Raw genomic sequence first — 15,752 nt, 5'->3', positions numbered from 1 at the left:
GATTGATAAAATTATAAAATTACATTCCATGTTGGAATGTTGGAATAATCTGTCGCACTTGACATTATCGCACTTAAGCGAGAGCCTATAATAGGAAGAGCGACTGCCGCACTCACGCGGAGGAGGAATCGGCCAAGCATGACAGACCGAACGCACGAGTTCAGGACGCTATGCCAGAACCAGATCCCTGTGGTGGCCCAGCCCGTGAAGGTCAGGAAGCAGGTACATATGTAGATGACAGCTGTACTGTTCTTCCCTGTCGACAACTCATGGACCGTGCAACGTGACACAGAAGCCAGCCCTGTCCGCACTGCAGCAGCAAGTCCAATTCAATGCAAGTGCGTCCGACGTATCTAAAGAAGTAAACAAGGTGTCCCAGCGACTACAGCAGCTGACGCTACGTATGTGTACCCTCCCTCGACCAACAACACAACGTTGGCGTTCGTTGACATGTCAGTGCTGATGGTGCGCGACTCTGCGTGCGTACGTAGTGGTGCGGCAGACCAACATGTTCAACGACCCCACGAGCCAAATCAACGAGCTCACGCAGCTGGTGAAGCAAGACATCACGCTTATCCACACCAAGCTCGACGACCTCGAAGTACTCGACCCCGCAGTTCGCCTCCATGTCACAACGTCACCACGTAGATGTTCCAGCGAAGCCACCACGCCGACTATTCGTCGCAGCATGCGGCCAAACACTCGGACGCGATCGTGACCCAAATGAAGAGCACCCTCATGTCCACCACGAAAGGGTTCAAGGACATTTTACAAGTTCGTCAAGACAACTTGCAGCATCAACACGATCGAAAGTCGCAATATGGCCGAGCCACTCCAAGGTATCTACCTACATACCTATCTACCTATGTACCTATCTACCTACCTACGTACCTATCTACCTACGTACCTATCTACCAATGTACCCTTTCAAAACCACGTTGGCTACCATATTCCGACCTTCTACTACGCGGTTACACCCTTGTATCATGTAAACCTCCCGTTGCGTAGCGTGCCGTTGGCGTTCAGCGCGCCGTTGCCGCGTCCAGTGGGCGTCGAAGGCGAAGGGGGAGGCAGCGAGCATGTGCCGCTTATCTCGGCTCAAGTACATTGATATTTCGTTCCTGATATGGCCCGTACTTTTCCCCACAGATGCAACTAGAGCCAACAGCAATTCGTCGTGCCCGAGCAGGGCTATGCCGATTCGCGGGCAGAAGCTGTGTCGAACATCCAGTCGCATATCGTCGAGTTGGGCGAGTTGTTCCAGCGCCTGTCGGTCATGATCAGCGCGCAAGGGGACAGCGTCCGAATGTACGACCGATGCATGCATGCTCCGATGACGTGGCACGCCCACAGACTTTGCATTTACTTGTTGACATGTCGTGACCTGTGACGTGGTGTAGAATCGACGAAAACGTAGACGATGCCGTGGTGAATGTACACCAAGGCACGCGGCAGCTCGAGATGTTCCGCGATAGCCTGAGCAACAGCGCCCTCATGATGAAAGTCGGCGGCATCCTCCTCGTGTTTGTCGTGCTGTTCCTTTTCTTCATGGCCTAATAAAATATATACAAGCAACTCGTACTACTTTCCACGAGCGTTTTGTCGAGATGCCACACTGTACACACACATCGAGTGTATTACTACAACGGCTTAAGTCGACGTCGTCGCCGTGGGAGGAGGGGGGGTGGTGGCCGTGTCCCCAGGAAAGACGATACCGTTTTCTGCCAACCACTTTCGCGCGACAGAGTTCTTGTCGTACAGCACGGTGCCAAGAGCGACCGCGACCACGGTCGCGCCTTGGGCAACCACACGGGCGCGCATGTACTTTTGCTGTGTTCGAGAGTCGCCGCCGACCATGAAGGTGCGCATACCGCCGATCAGAACCACCGTGGTCACCACTGCGCCCAACGGCACGAACGGGTTCTCGCGAAACTTGCGCTTGATCTTGTCCACGCCGCTCTCTTGGTTCATGGTGTCCTTCTTTGCTTGGTCAACAACACCAAAATGCAGAAAAAAGCGCCTTCAAAGGCATATACACTATTTCATGTTAATACCACAAAACAGAATATAGTGTAACCCGCCACGTCATATTTTTATACTGGCGATGCGCGAAAAAAGGTTTTTTATACTGCAGCCAAGGCGACGGCCCCCCAAAAAAGCAGAAATAATGTATTTAAATACACAAAAACCCAGGGCTGACAGTATAAGGGCGTACGGGATTAATTGTGGCAGGTTTTGACCCCACTGGGTGGCTGAAAAGCCACACCGCCTGCAGTCATTTCGCGTCTTTCAGGAATTCCTTCCCGCAACATGAACTCTCTGCGTGTGATCGTCGCCAAGCAAGCAGTCCGCTCCTTCAGCACGGCCGCGGTGTTCGAGCCCGTGTTGACCACGAACTGGGAACCCCTTCGCTCCAAGTTGAGCGATCCCCGTGCCCGTCAATCGTTGGACAGCTTGAAGCAAACCCACAACAACATCTTGGTCGAAGGCTTGTTGTACCAGCACGAACCGGAAGCCATCAACTTTGGTCATTACAGAGACTTGATCAAGAACAAGGACTTGGTCGATGCGTTGGAGGAAAACTACCGCACGATCGCGTACCCGGACATCCAGCCGAGCGACTGCTACACCCCTGGCCGCGACTTGGAAGGCGACTTGAAGCCCACGTTTGCGCGCTTGGACGCGGAAGTGCAAGACTCGGTGGAGCGCATCGAAGAATTGAAGGAATTCATCTCGTTGTTGGAGCAAACCCGCACCACCAAGGACACGTCCGTGGACGAAGTCGCCGCGTTGCACCCGGAAATCGTCGAAGAAATCGATGACGAAATCGCCGCGTTGGACTGGGAAAAGGATGCCCAAAACTAAACTAAGACGAGGACAATACACCGTCTCCTTGTCGCAGGGTAGCAACGCGCGATCTCGTTGTCACACATTAGCATCAACCAACATGCAACCATTTGTCTTGTACGATCATCCTTCCGTTCATCTCTCGACGCCCAACCAGACAGCGTGGCATGACCAGTTGAGCCGACCCCATGGACATTCCTATGACGAAGGGGGTAGCGAAGTGTAGTCGCTGTCGTCGCCGTCCTAGTGCAAATCAGCGGCATCGCGCGCCATCGACGTTCATGTTCACACACAAAGGTTTTGCGTCCATCTTATGCTTGCTGCGCAAACCTCGCCATGATGGTGGGTGAGGTTGATTGGGATCCGCGGGTACACGACATACTGATGTCGACCCGCAACTCAACCGCGCACTGACGGCCCTCGTTGAAGGCACCGCGCCTTTGTCTATTCCGTCAATCACACATTCCATAGAAACCTCATGCTACGGAAGCCACCCTTGTCGCCCCAGGTGATTGTATATCCTCATGATCTGTCGGCGAATACGTCCGGATGAGCAGTTGTGATAAGTTTCATTATCTGCACGGGAGAGCCCACTTGCCACACAACCCATGGAAAACCATCGAACTCGGAAGCGTTCTTTAGGTGGATGCTACCGTCGTGGGTTGATTACAGATGACGCGTCGTCGGATCTACTCTTCCCGGACCCGGTATGCTTCAGGCACTCGAAACATCTTGCGAGGCTTTTCGGCAAACACTTGGTCCACACATGCGTTGTACGCTTCGAGTTGCCGCGCGCAAGAGTTGATGCCTTTCCTGCCCGCATCCGGGTCGCTCACTCCTTCGGGCTGCTTTCCATGCTTGTACAGACACGCGAAGAAGGGTTCACCAACGGACTTGCATGCTTTGGGGACGCGTGGAAAGTGCGGGCTCACGCGCAGTGCTGGCGCTGCCCCATCGGCCGTTGTGTCCTGCGGCATCTTGTTTTTGTGTGCACGGAAACTGGTGTTGAGGTAAAAATAGCCAATCAGAACACCGTACAAGATTCAATCGACTTTGATTGGCTAAAATAAAGTGCCCGCACTTCCACCACCACGCTTGGCCACAAGCGATTCATCGTCATGTTCTACCGGCCAGGCACGACGACGCAGATGACGCGTGCTGTCCAGCGGGCGCTGAATCGAGGCTCTCAACGGTCATCGTCTAGCGCGTTCCGAAGGATGCGCACGAAGCATGTAGTCTTAGAATCGGTACAAACTCGCGTTGAGAATGGGATGGTGGCGACAATGTGACAATTTGCCCTCTGTAGGCGGTGCGACCGGCGCTCGTGGCGGGTATCCCAATGCTTGTTGACGGTGCATCGTACATGACGGACATCAAGACCATGTTCACTTGCTTTGAAGAAGACGACGACGGAACGTACGTCCTTTATGTCTGCATCTCCCTGTCCATGAACGATAGGTTGTCATGTGTCGATAGCTAAAATGTCCCCAGATAACACCCTGCTGCCGTCCACACAGTACATAGTATAAGCAGCAGCACAAGTCACCACCAGTCGTCAGTCGTCCATGTCAACAAGTCCCATCGAGTTTACCTCCGCGTAATGAATGGAACATGGACATACATGATGATGATCAGGCGTCATGGACGACGACTTTCTCGTTCGTTTCCTCTTGTATCTCTCCCCTAGTCCGATCAATGTAGCCTACTTTAAGCGCTTGGGGGCGGCCGCCACGACCCGCGTGAACGCGTCGGCATGGAACGTCTGTTTGCATACGGGGCATGGGATGGTTTTATCTGGTAGTTGGAGCTTTTGCCAGCATCGGACGCAGCAAAGATGGCCACATGGCGGCGCCGACGTTGTCTGGACAATGTCAAAGCAAATGCTGCACTGGGGATTCACCACTGTGGCCGCCGGTTGGGAGGCCGCCGACGACGATGACGGCCGCTTGCGCTTGGACGAAGACGTTGGCGCCGCCATGGAAGACGTGGACGACGAGGAGAGTTGATTGAGCTGGTCCATGGCATGGGCCACCGACCGCGGCGGAAGCATGGGTGCAATGTGGCGGCGGAGCGACGGATACGCGTCAAGCAGGGCGTCGATCTCGGGCAAATAGCGCCTAGGGTCTCGCATGTACGAGATGAACGCTGTCACTTGCGTCGGCGTCATGAGCTGTCTGGTTTCATGGACCAGTAGCTCCAACTTTGTCGACTTGGCTGTGACAGGGGGTGGAGGTTTTCGGGTGGTGGGTAGGGATGGAAATGGAGGACGCGGAACTGCTTGGAGCTTGGCGGGCGGGACGAACGACTGGCCGTCGCCTATCGGCACTTGGCTCGCCAGCACGTCGGACGGCTTGGACGTGATGAAGGGTTTGCTGGATGACGACGACGACGATGCAGGTGTTGGGATCGACGAGGACGACGCCGGCGGAGGTCGCTGGAAGGTGTCGAGCGCTTTCACTTTGGCATCGACGGCGGCAGTGGCGGCGGCATGCTCCTTGTTTCGTCGAAAGAATCGCGTGAGACCTCCGTGGGCTTCGCCTACATGTGAGTAGAAAATCGAATGAAGTGCATGGATTGGAGAATATCCTAGCCAATCAAAGTGTGCCACAACGAGACATTTCAACCAATCAGTGATTAGTATAGTTTATCCCAGTAGTTTGGTAGACTCAATATGGACGAATAATGAATGAATATATGGAGATATCATAATACCGTAGGACGCTGTGACGTGGACGTGGGGCTGCAACCACTTGGAGAGGGTACCCTTTTGCTGGTTGTACGCAAACCGTTCGTCCAATAGAATGATCGCGCCTGGTTGAACCATGATATATATATATATATATATGACAGGTCACTCGATAACGTCATTCACGTGTACCGTAATCATGGCGATGTCGAATCACACGACCCACGGCCTGGTTCACTGCGCGCGATGCTTGTTGGACGTACCATTGATTCCCAGTCAATTTCTACAAACATAGTTTAGGATGCCACAGAAAATGTTATACCAAATAATATTCGGAAAGAGAATTAATTCCCTTTTCAAATGGAAAAAGGTGGAGAAAAATAACAGAAAAATATGTTTTTTCTAAAAAAAATTTTCTCCACCTACATGATCCGTGGATACCATGATGAACTATTGATATTAATAGAATATCATGTTTGTAAAAGATGGACAGTTGCAGTGTGAAACGTGTTTCTGTCAAAAAATAGTAAAAATTCGATGGATTATGTCACTTTATACATGTCAGATTTGGTAGCCACAAGTACAAGTCGTAAAAAAATATTTATTTTAATAAAAATAAATAAAAATAATAATAGTCGTAATATTTCTAAAAAAGTTGTAAAAAATCGAAGTGCTTTCTGACATGTTCGTTGTGGCAGCCAGAGTGGCGTGAACGTAATAAATGTTGTGTCACAATTAGGGGTAAAAAGGTGAAGACTCCTGAGTCCATCAAACATAAAGCCAAACTTGGTTTGTAGGTGTTCTAGTAGTATAGATTTATAAATATAATACACGGAGACACAAACTAATCGATGATACACACACGTGATGTTTGTATTGTCGATTTGATACAAATTTGGGGAGGGGGAGCAATCGAATCGCGCCGACGAAACCGATCCACAATCGATCTGATTGGTTGAATTTCATTGAGAAGGTTTTGATTGGCTAATAATTTTGAGCTCATCTGAGGTAGCCAATCAAATCGATTTAAATTCCAACGAGAAACCACAACACAATGAAATTTCACTCGAAAGCACAATATGGACAAATATAGTTTTCATCACCAGTTCATGCGGCGGCACGACTTGGTTGTCTAGAAATGCTTTTTTTAGCACAATTTTCGGGTCTTTCGTGGGGGGAAATGGCAGGCCCGTGATGACAACGGCGCGGCCGTTCTCGTCGGAAAAGTCGATTCCTTCGCTGACTTTGCCTCGGCACACGGCAAAGAAGATGGCGCCGGCGGTGGGACGGTCCCGAATCGCGTCGTGATAAGCTTGGACGACGCCCGTAAACTCGACGCGGTTCTTGGGCTCGACAAAGATCGTCTAAACACCAAAATACACTTGATAAACATATTGTGAATATTCGCCAGAAACGTGCAAAATTCGCGTGGTTTATCAATATATTGAATAATCATGCCGAAGTTGTGATTGGTTGAATATACTTGTCCTCCTTTCGAGCCAATCAAATCCACTCAAACATGGATTATTAGCCAATAATAGCGTATACCACAATATCGAAACTCGATAAATCGTGCTTTAATTTGCCACTTTTGAAGGCAACAAATCGAGCAAAGAAGTATGATTTGCTTAAAAAAGAATAAACGTTGCAATATGATTGGCTACAAATTCAATGTGATTTTATATGATCCATGCAACCAACCGCGGGAGGGAATATTTGAGTGTGCGACGACATCGATACATTCCGTACCTTGAGTGCCCCCAGGCGGTCCCAGATGGACCCTGTGGTGCCAGTGAGCTGTTGCCACTGACCCGTGCACTGGTCCAAGATCGAGTAGGAAGGAAAAAACACAAGCAGCCCATTTGGCACGAGCCGCGTGATGTTGACGAGGGTATTGCCGAGCTCGGCGGCATAGTCGGGGGAGCTGCGGCTCTCGTAGCTCGCGTTGAGTTTCTTGCCAGTCACACCTGTGCCCACGACACCGACCCATACTTGGGACGGATCGATCACGTGTGAGTTTTCTAGCTGAATAGGAAACGGAATCCCGAGCTCCTTGACGGTGGTGGCCAACGGCGACAGCGTCCCACTACACCATCCACCTCGTGTTAGGATGGGTACAACTAGTACTACTAGTACGATATATATAGTAAGAAGTGTAGTACTCGTATGGCCCAACTTGGCCAATTGGCGAGAATGCATTGTTGACATGATTATTGCCAAGACGGCGAGCAACGCCGTTTGATTGGATAAAATCAAAATGAAAGTTGGCATATGATTGGCTAAAACGAAGGATTGTTTGTCTTTTATTCCAACGAGATCCCTTCAATTTTGATATATATGTATATATCATATGTCACAGGTCCGTCAACCAACAACCAACCCGAGAAGTAACAATAGGAGTGAGTCATCGACGCACACATTCATATATATATATATATATATATATATATATATATATATATTGTTTATGTGTTTATTCGAAACTAGCAAATGTACCAAAGAATCATCGGCTGAAGTATATTTAGCCAATCAGATTGCAGGAAATCCTCACCATTATCGAATTAGTGTGATATGCATGAAATTAGTGTGCTTCCAAACACCTTTTTATATACAAACTTCAGTACAAAGAAGAATCGATCGATGAATTTGGCAAAGAATCAGCACAAAAGTCTGCCAAATTTTGAGTAAACGACAATATACCTGGTGAGGATGATATTATGCACTTTGTTTTCCATGATCTCGTGCATGGCAACTCCAGGATGGAAGCACCAGTAGTGAAACATGCGCTGGGTGGATGACACTGGGCGTGAGTAGCTGGACCGCCCTCGACCTCCTGGCGCCGGTTGTATGCGTCTACACAACGGGGGCGCTTTATAGCTTCGAGTATATATATATATATATGTCCATAAAAGAACAAGAGTCTATAACGATTTGTAGTACACGATAAAAAACAGAGTTTTCTAATTTAATTAAAAAAGATGTTGAGAATGTATTTTTTAAACATATGAACCGAGTCGATATATACTATTACAATAGTATGGATGGATGCCATCATGTCTGTTCTACTCGTACACACACCCGACAGCTCAATGACAAATATTATACTTCACCAAATACGCAGCAGCACGTTTAACAAGAACGAAGCACAAATATACTTGCAGCTAATCCAGCAATTATGAAATGTTTCAGTATATTATGTATATAATATTCAAAAAGAAAGGTAGATATCAAGTCGATCCGGTGAAGAAATGCCAGTTTCGAGCCCACGATCAGCCCCAATCAAGAAACAAAGAAATATCAAAGATATCAATCTGAAGTCGATAAAGGCAGCTTTCGAGACCAACACGATTATATATGTGTATATATATATATATATGAATATATATATCAACACGCACTCTTCTTGGATGTGGACGCGATACTGCTTGGCCATCTAGACATGATATATTATCTTTCGATCGAATTTGGGCTATTTATAATATATCATGATGTACCACGTGGTGGTGCTCCTTGTCTCGGTAGATTGTGCGCAGAAACGTGAGCAACTGGTCCAGCTTGGAGTTGCGAGGGTTGCTCTGCGAGTAGTCGCTCATGGCTTCGATCACTTGCTCTGTGATCGTCACGACCATTGGCGCCGTCTCAAATGTAATGTTGAACTGGTTGAAAAATTCGAAAATGAACGCCCCCGGCTATATATACAATTCTATTAGTATATCCGATGAAGAAATACAATATATATATATGTATAATATAATTTATATAAATATAATGTATATAAATATAATATATATATATATATATATAATATAATTTATATAAATATAATGTATATAAATATATAATATATGATATATAAATATAATATATATAAATATATGATATATGATATATAAATATATAATATATAATATATATATATATATATGATAAGTTAGTTACCTTGGTGCACCCACCCTTGTCGTTGAGGGGAAACGTATTGAGACCGGTATGTATTTCCATGAGTAAACTCTTGAGTGTCTGGGCCGACTAGTACATCATCATCATCATCACGATCATTACAATATAATTAGTGTGTTCAAGAGATCAACATCTTGCCATCATATAGTGTGTCAGAAGCACACCATATTCGTAAATCGAATATAGTGTCGTCATATTGTTCTGGTTCTTCTAAACAGGAGCGACATGGAGAATGCATCGACGCAACCAAATAACGTACACAAGAATCGGAAGAGTAGGATTTAGCCAATCAGATTGCAGGAAACCACCATCAACATGTAATTAATGTGTGACTTGAATTAGTGTGATTTCAAAACCCACAGGACCCAGTTTTACATACAAAATTCAGTACAACGAATCGATCGATTTTGCAATTCGGCAAGCCCAAAACTCCAAATATTGGGTAAAAGGACAATACTACTACTCTACTTACTACTCCAAACGTCATCACGATATCGACGTTGCGTCTTTTAAATTGGCGCGTTTCTCTATTTATATTCGACATATATATATATTGAGAAAAAAAAAATCAAAGTTGCAAAACCTACACAAGCCAAAAATAATCGTTTTGACTCGACCATCTCTATTGAAACAAAAATATAAAAAAACTAATTGACACCCTGAAAACTAATAACTATCCAATTCGACCAACCGTACCTGCGAATTCAAATACGTGTCCTCGCCCGGCTGGATGCGGCCGTTCACGAGCAGGCCATGGCATTCGTCGACTTCTTTGATGCATCCTTGGACATCTAGCGACGACAAACTGTACGACGCCGCCTCCGTAGCCACCGATTCCTACCCCATTTATTGCAATTACTCATATTAACCACCCCATTGCAATTGCTCATATAAACCCCATTGCAATTGCTCATACAACCCCATTGCAATTGCATCATTTCAATGGTACCACGTTGTGCGCTTCGTCGAAGATCAGCACGGCATTTTCTAAAGTGACGCCGAGCGAGTTGCGCACGAACGGCTCGATCAAGTAATTGTATGGCATAAACACAAGGTCTGCGGCCACGAGCATGTCCCGGCTCAGGTAAAATGGACACACCTATGACGTTATCGGACATGTCATACTCGAATATTGGCCAATCGATTATTCGAAATACTGCACGATATTGATGATATAAGTCCACCCCACCTAGCCAATCAAATCACCCGCTCTGGCGACTTTCTGCCAATCCAAAAGTAAGTACGGATTCGGCCACACTGGATATATATACATATATATATATATACTAAACACTGTATACTCTATAGAGTCATACTCGAATATTGGCCAATCGATTATTCGAAACACTGCAGGATATCGATGATATAAGTCCACCCCACCTAGCCAATCAAATCACCCGCTCTGGCGACTTTCTGCCAATCCAAAGTACGGATTCGGCCACACTGGATATATATATATATATACTAAATATTGTATACTCTATAGAGTGTACATATAAGCTGCTTCCATCGGGTCAACGATTTGAATACGGCAAACGTACTTGAGAATGCCGTAGCCAATCAAATTACACTGTTGAGATAGTTGAACCAATCAACGATCATCACAGTTTGACCCAGTGGTGATTAACCAACATGTAGAGCTTAAAATTTGTATACAATGCATTGAAGAAGGTAAAAAAATCTGACACAAATCCGAGGCTTGAATCAACTGCCCAGTCCAAATTGCACCGATCATGACAATATATTCGGACGCAGTGGATTTGAAATATTGTCCTTGTGACAGTTGAGGGAAAAGTATTAATTATATTGTTTATGTGTTTATATATATTCTAAATGTAGACTGAATCGGCACAAATATTAAATGTATAGAACAAATAATCATCGGCAAAAAGCATTGAGCCAATCAGATTGCATCAATCTATCATTCGTGCGTGACGTTCACAATTAGTGTAATACCAATCACCACAATACAACACTATTTACCTACAAAGCAACACTATTTACCTACAAAGCAACACTTCAGTCCCACGAATCGATAGAATTGGCGAATCAGGAGCCCATAAGTTCAAATTTTAGGTACAACGAAGGACAGTTTGTTACCTCGCGCCCTTTCATCGTCGTCACCAGCTCTTCAATGTCCAAAATCGGCAACGCCGCCGCGTGCCGCTTGGATTTCGCCTGTCGGTCGTACCCGGCCTTGTACGTGCATCTACCCACGTGATAACGTCATTATTTGAACTGTGGAATGATCACGTCACGGAGTACTGTTGAGCGCGCACGGCTTGGCGGCACGTGTGGTTTTGCTGTGTCCCGCGCATCTGCGAGACCTCTGGATGGACGCACAAGTGTTCTCGGGAGCCAAGGATGGCGACTTTGGGCTTGTACGCGGTCTGCTTGAGCTCCTTGACGACTTGCTTGAGCTGGGAGTGTGTTCGCGATGCATAGATGATCTTGGGCAGTTTGTCCGCGACACCCTGGTCATCGTTGTCGTCGGTATCGTCAGGTCTGCTGGTGGTAGTTTCGTATTGGACTTTCGGCTTGTTGCTTGCTGCTCGCAGTTGTTTGAGACGATGGAGACGCCACGCCAGCGTCGCGCACAGCAGGCACAGCGTCTACTCCACCATCGCACGGATCATTGCACATGGTTGGTTGGACCATCCATCTTGGTCGACACGTACCTTTCCGGTTCCGGTGGGGCTCTCCAGCAAAGCATTCTGCTTGAACTCGAGGGACTGGATAACCTTCTCCATGTACACAACTTGGGAGTCATACGGCGTGAAGGGAAAGCTCACGGGTATGCCGCCGATCTGGAGCGTTGGCATGTTGGTTCCGCTTTTGAAAAACGGAGGGAAATCTCCGAGTGGAATCATAGAATACACGCAAACAATTGGATATAATTCAACCAATCAAGCAATTTTTTGTCTACAAATTCAACCAGTAAGAATTAACAAATCGAGATAAAACTGAATAACTGAGGTATTATTTACAGTATCAATATTGTCGATTTGATACAAATTTGGGGAGGGTGCAATCGAATCGAACCGATCCACAATCGATCTGATTGGTTGAATTTCATTGACAAGGTTTTGATTGGCTAATAATTTTGAGCTCATCGGAGGTAGCCAATCAAATCGATTTAAATTCCAACGAGAAACCACGGCACAACACGAAATTTCACTCGAAAGCACAATACTCGCTAGAGCTTTGGTTGAACGTGGTTGCAGGAGTTGATACTGTGCTATTTAATCGGTTTGAAGGTAACGTTGCAATCCATACACATTATTTTTCTCTTTTGCACAGTACTAACATGCACACTAAATAAGTCGATTGCAATCGTAAGTACTGTGGTCATGTGATCAACCAAGTATGTACCTGAAACTCCTATACGCTATTTACTCGAAATACTGACGGCAGGCAGTACCGAAGGTGGCCAGTACCAATGTAGAACTCGTTGAAAGCAATTGAGGCATCGCAACCAATTACATACCATTTTAAACCAATTACATACCATTTTATACCATTCGCCTACATACTCAGGTGTTGGTTGCTCCAATAAGCGTACCAGTGTTCAAGAGCTACGCCATGACCGACGACAGTCTTCGAGCGTGTGTGTGTTGAAAGAGATGATTGGCATCGTCATGTCAAACATGCAATGCTTCAATCCAAACCCTGCCGACACCCAATTGTTACATGAATTTATCCGTCTGAACAAGTGGCAATCACAAGCTATTTGGGTGTCTTCCATCCGACGGCGGCGTCTTGCCCTCGCCTAAGTGTGCGGACCAAATTGATCCGATGCGACAGAATGGGAAACTTCAGACGCAACTCCACTGGATGTTCTAGCTGCGTCTGCCAGGCGGGAGCACATGCTCTATAGTGTCAACGCCGCCCAGTCCACAGGAATAGGATTCAGTTCGGGATGGCTTTGGGATACCTTTGCCTTCAGCCACTAGACGACGGACGTCCACTTGGCCGCTGTGCTCGTGGTGATCAAATACAAGGGGGAAGATGACACCTCTGCCTTCAGCCTCGAGACGGGGCGGACGCCCACTTGGCCGTTGTGCTCGTGGTAGTCGAACACAAGGGGGGCGATGGCTATGGCCACCTGATGGTGTTCAGGGGGGCTGGCCCCTCGAAGGACACGGCCAGCGGTAGCAACTGACGATAGGGCGGCAAAGGTAGCAGTCAATCCCACGATGCCTTTCATGTTGATGGGGTTGTTGGGGACAAGTGAAATGAGTTTATGACCATGGCGAGTTGGTTTTGTCCAGAGGGGAGACCCTTCAATGTTGAATCTACAAGCCAGGATACTGACGTTGGAAAGAGTAAGCAACAAACACACTTTTGTTAGATCGCCACAACTAGGCAGTCTAACTTGTTTACCTTGACGTTGCGAAATAGATGAATAATTTCTCAAGTTCATTCACGCCGGTGGCTACTGTAGCCTCGGGAGAGTGAACGTCTACGAATCGTTATCTCTTGTACAGTGTTATATCTCTATTACTGAAACGATATAAGGATTGGAACAGTACACGGGGCATGCTACTATCGGCTCGCCCTTTTGATTGTCACAAAGGCGATGTTGGCTGGAGTCGTGGAAATCTTGTCCTAGTGTGCACTGTGGTCGTCGCAAGGAGGGATAATTTGGAATACTTTTATCGTTGAATGGTACTAAGAGACACAGTCTTTCAAAGTTATTATCTCTCAACTACATCCCTTCCCACACAAATGTGTCCTTTGGCGGATACATGTCGTCGCTACGCTTGCGGGATCTCCGAATCGTTCGAGGGGAAGGGGGGGGAGTTGTCATTCGAATGAGGGCGTCCACAAGATCGTGCCCCTCCACCAGCTGAAACAACCGGGCTCACCACAGAGAGCCATGTAACGTTGCAACCAAATTTTAACGTGTGGATGTAATCGCATACAATTCTATAAGGTTTAGGGACGGGACTATATTCTCTCCAACGGTTGCTCAAACACATAGGGCATGAACGACCTGGATGGGCAGTTGACTGCTATTGTCGTAACGTTCGTGGTCAAAACTGGATGGTGGTTTGCCTTATCCTGGAGCGACGCATTTCGGTCACTTCTGTCTTATCATACGGCCATGGATGGCATGCCGTAAAATGACATTTTACAAGTGCAAACCACAAGACGACGCTTGATTGAGTTTTGAACTGGAATCCATGAACGCGACTGCGTACAACCTACCTTCCATTTCACCACAAGCACGCACACATGGATGAAGGAAAGAATTTTTGTCGTGTTTGCAATATCATACTAGTACTCTCTTACTCTGAAGCCTCTGATTATACAATGTACCCATGGGGGTGCTGTGCTGACCAAGTCGACGCTTTAGTGTAAAGTTGGCGGTGGTATTATTATCACAAAGGACAAAAAGTAGTCGCATCGCCTAGTGACTCAGTTCAATCTCAAATGTCAAACCATCCCATATTAAGGTTGATCCTGGGAATGGCTACGAGTCGCATCGAGTTTGGCAACACTAAGCGAGGGGCGAATTTTGTCCACATTGAACAATCACATGCAGAATAATGCAGCGACACGTCGATGTGGTGAAACCTGGTGCTGCTCGTGTACCTACTCTATTTCATGCTATGCGTAGTCGAAACAATACTCAAAACACATCGTGTATTCCATCCACTTGAAAATGTGGACTTATCAAGCTCTAAAGGGCAAATGAACTCTTGGGCGATCACGAGCCAGACTTGAGTGGTCTTCTAATCGAATTCGATTTGGCCGCGACCATCGCCAAGCGCACCGACGGCATCATGAGACGCCTTCCTTTGGTCGGCAGAAATCGCAGACGGCAGCACGGGCACAAAGATGATGTTGTCCAACCCAACACCAACCGACGCTTGACGTTGGTCAAGACTGTGTTTGGAGCGAATAGTGAGGGTATCTTGACCAAATTGATCCAACGCGACAGAATGGGAAACTTCAGAGGCAACTCCACCGAGTGTTCCAGCCGCGTCCGCCAAGCGGCGATCAAGCACATACACAATAGTGTCCACGCCCACTCCACCGGAATAGGATTCAGTGTGAGATGGCTTTAAGACGACACCTCCGACTTCAGCCTCCAGGCGACGGACGTCCACTTGGCCGTTGTGCTCGTGGTGGTCCAACACACGAGGGGAGATGACACCTTTGCCTTCAGCCTCGAGACGGCGGACATCCACTTGGCCGTTGTGCTCGTGGTGGTCGAGCACAAGGGGGGAGATGACACCTCTTCCTTCAGCCTCCA

At 47.1% G+C, this 15,752-nt stretch overlaps 8 protein-coding genes across 10 annotated transcripts in view; 4 read left to right on the top strand and 4 right to left on the bottom strand.

Annotated features, from left to right (window-relative positions):
* Positions 1-68: 68 nt before the first annotated feature.
* On the top strand, positions 69-1,597 carry H257_09138 (hypothetical protein). 3 transcript variants are annotated; one of them, XM_009835259.1, is made up of 7 exons: positions 69-222; positions 293-401; positions 492-601; positions 649-839; positions 1,009-1,102; positions 1,160-1,308; positions 1,401-1,597. In XM_009835259.1, exons 1-7 carry the CDS (start codon positions 139-141, stop codon positions 1,555-1,557), a joined length of 894 nt encoding a protein of 297 aa, XP_009833561.1. In that variant the 5' UTR covers positions 69-138; the 3' UTR covers positions 1,558-1,597. The 3 variants fall into 3 exon arrangements, with proteins under 3 accessions (XP_009833561.1, XP_009833559.1, XP_009833560.1); XM_009835257.1 differs by having other exon boundaries at positions 1,160-1,597; XM_009835258.1 differs by having other exon boundaries at positions 293-601.
* A 19-nt stretch (positions 1,598-1,616) lies between these two features.
* H257_09137 (hypothetical protein) lies at positions 1,617-1,996 on the bottom strand. Its single transcript, XM_009835256.1, has one exon. The coding sequence runs from the start codon at positions 1,969-1,971 to the stop codon at positions 1,651-1,653; it is 321 nt and encodes a 106-aa protein (XP_009833558.1). The 5' UTR covers positions 1,972-1,996; the 3' UTR covers positions 1,617-1,650.
* A 269-nt stretch (positions 1,997-2,265) lies between these two features.
* H257_09136 (hypothetical protein) lies at positions 2,266-3,010 on the top strand. The gene has a single exon (XM_009835255.1). The coding sequence runs from the start codon at positions 2,311-2,313 to the stop codon at positions 2,863-2,865; it is 555 nt and encodes a 184-aa protein (XP_009833557.1). The 5' UTR covers positions 2,266-2,310; the 3' UTR covers positions 2,866-3,010.
* A 445-nt stretch (positions 3,011-3,455) lies between these two features.
* On the top strand, positions 3,456-3,917 carry H257_09135 (hypothetical protein; the record flags this gene model as incomplete). The annotated part of the gene is made up of 1 exon (XM_009835254.1): positions 3,456-3,917. One exon carries the CDS (start codon positions 3,456-3,458, stop codon positions 3,915-3,917), a length of 462 nt encoding a protein of 153 aa, XP_009833556.1.
* A 48-nt stretch (positions 3,918-3,965) lies between these two features.
* On the top strand, positions 3,966-4,327 carry H257_09134 (hypothetical protein; the record flags this gene model as incomplete). The annotated part of the gene is made up of 3 exons (XM_009835253.1): positions 3,966-4,094; positions 4,154-4,263; positions 4,324-4,327. The coding sequence occupies 3 exons, from the start codon at positions 3,966-3,968 to the stop codon at positions 4,325-4,327; spliced, it is 243 nt and encodes an 80-aa protein (XP_009833555.1).
* A 133-nt stretch (positions 4,328-4,460) lies between these two features.
* H257_09133 (hypothetical protein) lies at positions 4,461-12,312 on the bottom strand (the record flags this gene model as incomplete). Its single annotated transcript, XM_009835252.1, has 14 exons — positions 4,461-5,385; positions 5,560-5,658; positions 5,726-5,816; positions 6,637-6,897; positions 7,283-7,619; positions 8,234-8,386; positions 8,932-8,966; positions 9,028-9,222; positions 9,473-9,559; positions 10,187-10,327; positions 10,440-10,589; positions 11,591-11,699; positions 11,756-12,102; positions 12,169-12,312. The coding sequence occupies 14 exons, from the start codon at positions 12,310-12,312 to the stop codon at positions 4,550-4,552; spliced, it is 2,985 nt and encodes a 994-aa protein (XP_009833554.1). The 3' UTR covers positions 4,461-4,549.
* Positions 12,313-13,439: 1,127 nt separating this feature from the next.
* Positions 13,440-14,300, bottom strand: H257_09132 (hypothetical protein; the record flags this gene model as incomplete). The annotated part of the gene is made up of 2 exons (XM_009835251.1): positions 13,440-13,785; positions 14,239-14,300. The coding sequence occupies 2 exons, from the start codon at positions 14,298-14,300 to the stop codon at positions 13,440-13,442; spliced, it is 408 nt and encodes a 135-aa protein (XP_009833553.1).
* Positions 14,301-15,228: 928 nt separating this feature from the next.
* Positions 15,229-15,752, bottom strand: part of H257_09131 (hypothetical protein) — a gene marked incomplete at both ends in the record, with an annotated part of 1,052 nt that continues 528 nt past the window's right edge. Inside the window, one exon of the mRNA XM_009835250.1 lies at positions 15,229-15,747. Coding sequence (XP_009833552.1) covers positions 15,229-15,747 — 519 coding nt within the window. The remainder of the gene's footprint in view (positions 15,748-15,752) is intronic.

Source organism: Aphanomyces astaci (assembly GCF_000520075.1).
Source record: "Aphanomyces astaci strain APO3 unplaced genomic scaffold supercont1.22, whole genome shotgun sequence".
In the NCBI taxonomy this organism is placed as follows: Eukaryota; Oomycota; class Saprolegniomycetes; order Saprolegniales; family Verrucalvaceae; genus Aphanomyces; species Aphanomyces astaci.
The sequence above is the reverse complement of the archived record's forward strand: the minus strand, read 5'-3'. Positions and strand labels throughout refer to the sequence as shown.